Raw genomic sequence first — 8,410 nt, 5'->3', positions numbered from 1 at the left:
GTGCCCCCGGTCACGTGTGTTTGCCTGCCCCGTGTGTATTGGTATCCCCGGACACGCATGTTTGCCTGCCCTGTGTGTTTTGGTGCCCCGGTCACATGTGTTTGTCCCCTGTGTATTAGTATCCCTGGTCATGCATGTTTGTCCCCTGTGTATTAGTATCCCCGGTCACGCGTGTTTGTCTGCCCCGTGTGTTTTGGTGCTCCGGTCCCATGGGATTTGGTGCCTCTGGTAACATGTTTTCCTGTGGCCCGTGTTTCCCAGTCCCCTGTGTTTTGGTAACCTGGTCACGCGTGTTTGTGCGCCCCTGTATTTTGGTGACCTGGTCACGCGTGTTTGTGCGCCCCTGTGTTTTGGTGACCTGGTCACGCGTGTTTGTGGGCCCCTGTGTTTTGGTGACCTGGTCACACGTGTTATGCACACAGACGTTCTCCACGCCCCGATACCACCCCAAGAGCCAGCCCTTCATAGATCACGTCTTCACCTTCACCATCACCGACGGACGAATCTGGTTCAGGAACTACCAGGTCAGTGGGGGGGGGGAACGTGGGCGTGTGGGGGGGGGGTCGGGGAACGTGGGCGTGTGGGGGGGGGTCGGGGAACGTGGGCGTGTGGGGGGGGTCGGGGAACGTGGGCGTGTGGGGGGGGTCGGGGAACGTGGGCGTGCGGGGGGGGTCGGGGAACGTGGGCGTGTGGGGGGGGTCGGGAACGTGCGTGGGACGTGGGGTGGGAGGCGGACGTGGGCGTGTGGGGGGGTCGGGGAACGTGGGCGTGTGGGGGGGGTCGGGGAACGTGGGCGTGTGGGGGGGTCGGGAACGTGGGCGTGGGGGGGATCGGGGAACGTGGGCGTGTGGGGGGGGGGGTCGGGGAACGTGGGCGTGTGGGGGGGGAGTCGGGGATACACAGCTGGAGGGGGTGGAGTTCCCGCGTGTGCCAACTGTTTCGTGTGCCAAACAAATTCTTGATTTGCAATGTTCCATGTGGCAGCGGTGTGGTGCTACAGTGGTGTGGTGGTACAGTGGTGCGGTGGTACAGTGGTGTGGTGGTACAGTGGTGTGTTGGTACAGTGGTGTGGTGGTACAGTGGTGTGGTGGTACAGTGGTGTGGTGGTACAGTGGTGTGGTGGTACAGTGGTGCGGTGGTACAGTGGTGTGGTGGTACAGTGGTGTGGTGGTACAGTGGTGCGGTGCTACAGTGGTGTGGTGGTACAGTGGTGTGGTGGTACAGTGGTGTGGTGGTACAGTGGTGTGTTGGTACAGTGGTGTGGTGGTACAGTGGTGTGGTGGTACAGTGGTGTGGTGGTACAGTGGTGTGGTGGTACAGTGGTGTGGTGGTACAGTGGTGCGGTGCTGCAGTGGTGTGGTGGTACAGTGGTGTGGTGGTACAGTGGTGCGGTGGTACAGTGGTGCGGTGGTACAGTGGTGCGGTGGTACAGTGGTGTGGTGGTACAGTGGTGTGGTGGTACAGTGGTGCGGTGCTACAGTGGTGTGGTGGTACAGTGGTGTGGTGGTGTGGTGTGGTGGTACAGTGGTGTGGTGCTACAGTGGTGTGGTGGTACAGTGGTGTGGTGGTACAGTGGTGTGGTGCTGCAGTGGTGTGGTGGTGCAGTGGTGTGGTGGTGCAGTGGTGTGGTGCTGCAGTGGTGTGGTGGTACAGTGGTGTGGTGGTACAGTGGTGTGGTGGTACAGGGGTGTGGTGGTACAGTGGTGGTGCTGCAGTGGTGTGGTGCTGCAGTGGTGTGGTGGTGCTGCAGTGGTGTGGTGCTGCAGTGGTGTGGTGCTGCAGTGGTGTGGTGCTGCAGTGGTGTGGTGCTGCAGTGGTGTGGTGCTGCAGTGGTGTGGTGGTACAGTGGTGTGCGGGCTTCTCATGCGGTGCTACGATTGCAGATTATCGAGGAGGACGGCTCGCTGGTGGAGATCGGGCCTCGCTTCGTGCTGCAGCTCATTAAGGTTTTCCGGGGCAGCTTTGGTGGACAGACGCTGTATGAAAACCCAGCGTACCGCTCGCCCAATCTGGTAAGCTGTAACGCCGCACGCCCCTGCCACCCGTGATGAGCTGCAGACCCACGGCACTGCCACACACCCACACACCGGCACAGCACGCCTCTCCTGGTCCACAGCAGCTCCTGCATCACAACACCCCTCCACTTGGCCCTTCCAGCCAGCACCGCCATTCATTGTGATCATGGCTGATCATCTACAATCAGTAACCCGTGCCTGCCTTCTCCCATATCCCTTGATTCCACCAGCCCCTAGAGCTCTATCTAACTCTCTTTTAAATTCATCCAGTGATTTGGCCTCCACTGCCCTCTGTGGCAGAGAATTCCACAAATTCACAACTCTCTGGGTGAAAAAGTTCCTTCTCATCTCAGTTTTAAATGGCCTCCCCTTTATTCTAAGACTGTGGCACCTGGTTCTGGACTCCCCCAACATTGGGAACATTTTTCCTGCATCTATCTTGTCCAGTCCTTTTATAATTTTATACGTTTCTATAAGATCCCCTCTCATCCTTCTAAACTCCAGTGAACACAAGCCCAGTCTTTCCAATCTTTCCTCACATGACAGTCCCGCCATCCCGGGGATTAACCTCGTGAACCTACGCTGCACTGCCTCAATAGCAAGGATCTTGGGGTTGGTCTCCGTGGGGGGGGGGGGCTGTTTTGGGGGAGGTTTCCAGGAAGGGAGAGTTTGGGGCGCAGAGGCGGGCGTGTTTTGGGTAGGGGGGTTCCGGGGGTGTATGTTTTGGGGGGGTTTGGGCCGCGGGGGGGATTGTTTTTAGGGGGATTTTGGGGAGGGGAGGGTCTCAGCCGCGGGGGAGATGTTTTGGGGTGGTTTGGGCTGGGGGGGGTTTCGGTGGGGGGTTGGGTTGTAGGGGGGTTTGTAACGGTTGTAAGGGATTTGGGGGGGTCTCGGCCGCAGGTGGAGGGGGGTTTGGGGGGGGGTCTCTCGTTCGGGGGGGGGGGGATTTGGGGAGGGGCACGTGTGTCTCACTGCCCACTGACGGCTGCCCTCTGTCCCCAGCACCGGCGCTTGCTGCGGTCAGTGGCGGCCGCGCGCTTGACCGAACGCCGCAACGTGAAGGCGGTGCGTCGGCAGCACCATGGCCGCGAGCTGCAGACCCTGCCCCACGACCCCACCCACGCCGTGTTTGACACCCCCGCACCCCCCCGGCCCACCCCCACCGCCGGCCCCACCGCCGACCCACGCCCCCACTACAAGAAGAAACTGCACAAACGCCAACGCCTCCGCGTGAAGCAGTAACACGAGGGGCTCACACCCCCCACACACCCCCCCCCCCCAAACACACACCCCCCACACACACCCCCCAAACACCCCCCCCCCACACACACACCCCCCACACACACCCCCCCCCCCAAACACACACCCCCCAAACACACACACCCCCCCTAAACACACACCCCCCCTAAACACACACCCCCCACACAAACACACACCCCCCCCCAAACACACACCCCCCACCCCTCACACACACGCACACCCCCACACACACACACCCCCCACACACACCCCCCCCAAACACACACCCCCCCACGCACACCCCCACACACCCCCCACACACACACAACCCCCCACACACACACACACCCCCCACACACACCCCCCCCCAAACACACACCCCCCCCCCACACACCCCCCCCCAAACACACCCCCCCCCAAACACACACCCCCCCCCCAAACACACACCCCCCACACACACCCCCCCCAAACACACACCCCCCACCCCTCACACACACGCACACCCCCACACACACCCCCCCCACACACACACACCTCCCCCAAACACACACACCCCCCACACACCCCCCCCAAACACACACCCCCCACCCCTCACACACACGCACACCCCCACACACACCCCCCCCCAAACACACCCCCCCCCCAAACACACACCCCCCACACACACCACCCCCAAACACACACCCCCCACCCCTCACACACACGCACACCCCCACACACACCCCCCCCACACACACACACACCCCCCCAAACACACACACACCCCCCACACACCCCCCCCAAACACACACCCCCCACCCCTCACACACACGCACACCCCCACACACACCCCCCCCAAACACCCCCCCCCCACACACACACACCCCCCAAACACACGCCCCCCACCCCTCACACATACACACACACGCACACCCCCCACACACACACCCTCCCCTACCACTATACCACCCACCCCACAACACTCCCCACACACACACGCACACCCCCCACACACACCCTCCCCCACCATACCCACACCCCCCCCCCCCCCACACGGACTACCCACTCCCCTCTCCCCCCACTCCCCTCTCCCCCCACTGCCTTCTCCCCCCACACAGACTGTCCCCTCCCGCCCTCCTACAGACTGTTGTTGCTCCCACCCTGTGTGGGTTGTGGGGTAGGGGGGACCGGGGCCCCATGTGTGTGTGTGTGGGGGGGGGGGGGGCGTTTGTACAGTCGCACAGTGCTACAATAAAGTCATATTTGTTGTTGAGTTTCTCATGCAGCCTCTTTACTGACACATTGGCCTTGAGAACAATGAGTACAATAAGCTGTCAGTGAGAGCAGAGATGCAGCGCGGAAACAGGCCCTTCGGCCCACTAGGTCCGCGCCGACCAGCGATCCCACACACTGGGAACAATGTTTACATTTACCAAGCCAATTAACCTACAAACCTGCACGTCTTTGGAGTGTGGGAGGAAACCGAAGATCTCGGAGAAAACCCACGCAGGTCACGGGGAGAACGTACAAACTCCGTATAGACAGCACCCGTAGTCAGGATGGAACTAAGGCCCTAGATAAACTAGACTGGGATAGTGCAGGGACCTGTGTACACAGAGCCCTGCATTGGTTCCCTGCTGAGGTGGGGCATACTTACAAATGTGCTGGGTTGCTGGCAACAAGCTGCTGAACCTGGAGGTGACGTCACCTTCCCGATGGCAGGGGTGGAATGAGAGTGTGGCCAGGGAGGTGTGGGTCAGTGAAGTGTGTGGGTCAGTGAGTGTGTGGCCAGGGTGGTGTGGGTCAGTGAGTGTGTGGGTCAGTGAGTGTGTGGGTCAGTGAGTGTGTGGGTCAGTGAGAGTGTGGCCAGGGTGGTGTGGGTCAGTGAGTGTGTGGCCAGGGTGGTGTGGGTCAGTGAGAGTGTGGGTCAGTGAGTGTGTGGCCAGGGTGGTGTGGGTCAGTGAGTGTGTGGGTCAGTGAGTGTGTGGCCAGGGTGGTGTGGGTCAGTGAGTGTGGCCAGGGGGGTGTGGGTTAGTGAGTGTGTGGCCAGGGTGGTGTGGGTCAGTGAGTGTGGCCAGGGGAGTGTGGGTCAGTGAGTGTGTGGCCAGGGTGGTGTGGGTCAGTGGGTGTGTGGCCAGGGTGGTGTGGGTCAGTGGTGTGTGGCCAGGGTGGTGTGGGTCAGTGAGTGTGTGGCCAGGGTGGTGTGGGCCAGGGTGGTGTGGGTCAGTGGGTGTGTGGCCAGGGTGGTGTGGGTCAGTGGGTGTGTGGCCAGGGTGGTGTGGGTCAGTGGGTGTGTGGCCAGGGTGGTGTGGGTCAGTGAGTGTGTGGCCAGGGTGGTGTGGGTCAGTGGGTGTGTGGGTCAGTGAGAGTGTGGCAGGGTGGTGTGGGTCAGTGAGAGTGTGGCCAGGGTGGTGTGGGGTCAGTGAGTGTGTGGCCAGGGTGGTGTGGGCCAGGGTGGTGTGGGTCAGTGGGTGTGTGGCCAGGGTGGTGTGGGTCAGTGAGTGTGTGGCCAGGGTGGTGTGGGTCAGTGAGTGTGTGGCCAGGGTGGTGTGGGTCAGTGAGTGTGTGGCCAGGGTGGTGTGGGTCAGTGAGTGGGTCAGTGAGTGTGTGGGTCAGTGAGTGTGTGGCCAGGGTGGTGTGGGTCAGTGAGTGTGGCCAGGGGGGTGTGGGTTAGTGAGTGTGTGGCCAGGGTGGTGTGGGTCAGTGAGTGTGGCCAGGGGAGTGTGGGTCAGTGAGTGTGTGGCCAGGGTGGTGTGGGTCAGTGGGTGTGTGGCCAGGGTGGTGTGGGTCAGTGGGTGTGTGGCCAGGGTGGTGTGGGTCAGTGAGTGTGTGGCCAGGGTGGTGTGGGCCAGGGTGGTGTGGGTCAGTGGGTGTGTGGCCAGGGTGGTGTGGGTCAGTGGGTGTGTGGCCAGGGTGGTGTGGGTCAGTGAGAGTGTGGCCAGGGTGGTGTGGGTCAGTGAGTGTGTGGCCAGGGTGGTGTGGGCCAGGGTGGTGTGGGTCAGTGGGTGTGTGGCCAGGGTGGTGTGGGTCAGTGAGTGTGTGGCCAGGGTGGTGTGGGTCAGTGAGTGTGTGGCCAGGGTGGTGTGGGTCAGTGAGTGTGTGGCCAGGGTGGTGTGGGTCAGTGGGTGTGTGGGTCAGTGAGAGTGTGGCCAGGGTGGTGTGGGTCAGTGAGAGTGTGGCCAGGGTGGTGTGGGTCAGTGAGTGTGTGGCCAGGGTGGTGTGGGTCAGTGGGTGTGTGGGTCAGTGAGAGTGTGGCCAAGGTGGTGGGTCAGTGAGAGTGTGGCCAGGGTGGTGTGGGCCAGGGTGGTGTTGGTCAGTGGTGGTGTGGGTCAGTGAGTGTGGGTCAGTGAGTGTGTGGGTCAGTGAGTGTGTGGCCAGGGTGGTGTGGGTCAGTGAGAGTGTGGCCAGGGTGGTGTGGGTCAGTGAGTGTGGGTCAGTGAGTGTGTGGGTCAGTGAGTGTGTGGCCAGGGTGGTGTGGGTCAGTGAGTGTGTGGCCAGGGTGGTGTGAGTCAGTGGGTGTGTGGCCAGGGTGGTGTGGGTCAGTGAGTGTGGGTCAGTGAGTGTGTGGGTCAGTGAGTGTGTGGCCAGGGTGGTGTGGGTCAGTGAGTGTGTGGGTCAGTGAGTGTGTGGCCAGGGTGGTGTGGGTCAGTGAGAGTGTGGCCAGGGGTGTGTGGGTCTCATGGTGCTGGCTGCCTTTGTGAGGCAGTGCCTCCTGAAGATCCCTTCAATGGTTTAGAGGTCGGAACCCATGATGGACCGGGCAGTTTAGTTTAGAGATACAGCGTGGAAACACCCTTTGGCCCACTGAGTCCGCACCGGCTAGTGATCCCCGCACATTAACACACACTAGGGGTAATTGTACATGTACACCAAGCCACTTAACCTACAAACCTGCACGTCTTTGGAGTGTGGGAGGAAACCGAAGATCTCGGAGAAAAACCCACGCAGGTCACGGAGAGAGCGTACAAACTCCGTACAGACAGCCACCGTAGTGGGGGTGGAACCCGGGTCTCAACTCTGCCGCTGAGCCACCATGGTGACCGCTTTGATAATCTGCTTTGCTGCTGGGCGTTTGAGCTGGTGACCCAGGCAGTGATGCAACTTGTCAGAATACTCCCTGCAGAGGTTCAAGAGTCTGAAGAAGGGTCTCAACCCGAAACGCCACCCACTCCTTCTATCCAGAGATGCTGCCTGACCCGCTGAGTGACTCCAGCACTCTGAAATGTCACCTATCCATGTTCTCCACAGATGCTGCCTGACCCGCTGAGTTACTCCAGCACTCTGAAACGTCACCTATCCATGTTCTCCACAGATAATAATAATAATAAACATTTATTTTATATAGCGCCTTATCGGGTGCTCAAAGCGCTTTACATAAACAATCAAACATAAAAACAAACACAAACTATCCTAACGGAGAAGCGGCGAATAAACAACGCCAGCGTCCTCTCACGTCAGGGTCCGGCAGTAGACATCAAAAAGCACAGGACACACAGATACAATTTTTTACACAAACAGCCATCACAGTGATTGCTCTAGGCACACCCTCACTGTGATGGAAGGCAAAGTCTTATCTCCTCCTGATTTCTTCTCCCGTGGAGCCACGAGGTGATCAAGGCTCCCAACTTTTTGAAGCCCCCACCGGGTGATGGAAAGTCCCAGGGCCGAGCCGAGCAGGCCGATGAAGGTCCTGAGCCCCCACCGGGCGATGGAAAGTCCCAGGGCCGAGCCGAGCAGGCCGATGAAAGTCCTGAGCCCCACCGGGCGATGGAAAGTCCCAGGGCCGAGCCACGCAGGGCGATGAAAGTCCTGAGCCCCCACCGGGCGATGGAAAGTCCCAGGGCCGAGCCACGCAGGGCGATGAAGGTCCTGAGCCCCCACCGGGCGATGGAAAGTGCTGCGGCCGAGCCACGCAGGGCGATGAGGGGCCTGCGAGCGGGTCGATCGTACCTCGCGCTTCGGGGCGGTCGAAGCTGCTACGGCTGGAGCTCCCGAAAGCCGGTCGCCAGCCAGGGACCTGCGAGCTCCCGATGTTGCGGTCTGCAGGGCCCACGGCCGAAGTCTCCGAGATGGTAAGTCCAGGCCCTGCGACCGGAGTCTTCAAGGTCGATCCCAGCTGGAGGCCGCCGACTCCACGATGTTAGGCCGTAGCGCGAACGGAGATACGACACGGTAAA

General features: G+C 60.9%; 1 protein-coding gene across 1 annotated transcript; it reads left to right on the top strand.

Moving 5' to 3' along the window:
• The first annotated feature begins 6 nt into the window (after positions 1-6).
• bxdc2 (brix domain containing 2) lies at positions 7-3,320 on the top strand. The gene is made up of 3 exons (XM_078396819.1): positions 7-524; positions 1,884-2,012; positions 3,018-3,320. Exons 1-3 carry the CDS (start codon positions 135-137, stop codon positions 3,255-3,257), a joined length of 759 nt encoding a protein of 252 aa, XP_078252945.1. The 5' UTR covers positions 7-134; the 3' UTR covers positions 3,258-3,320.
• Positions 3,321-8,410: the final 5,090 nt, after the last annotated feature.

This window comes from Rhinoraja longicauda, chromosome 3, assembly GCF_053455715.1.
Source record: "Rhinoraja longicauda isolate Sanriku21f chromosome 3, sRhiLon1.1, whole genome shotgun sequence".
Classification (NCBI taxonomy): domain Eukaryota; kingdom Metazoa; phylum Chordata; class Chondrichthyes; order Rajiformes; family Arhynchobatidae; genus Rhinoraja; species Rhinoraja longicauda.
The sequence above is the reverse complement of the archived record's forward strand: the minus strand, read 5'-3'. Positions and strand labels throughout refer to the sequence as shown.

What these genes read in the sequence shown, in the direction of transcription:
- bxdc2 (XM_078396819.1), top strand. Translation starts at nt 135, where the DNA reads ATGTTTGTCCCCTGTGTATTAGTATCCCCGGTCACGCGTGTTTGTCTG. An exon ending in TCTGGTTCAGGAACTACCAG is followed by an intron (nt 525 to 1,883) that starts GTCAGTGGGGGG and finishes CTACGATTGCAG; the next exon opens with ATTATCGAGGAGGACGGCTC. An exon ending in CGTACCGCTCGCCCAATCTG is followed by an intron (nt 2,013 to 3,017) that starts GTAAGCTGTAAC and finishes CTCTGTCCCCAG; the next exon opens with CACCGGCGCTTGCTGCGGTC.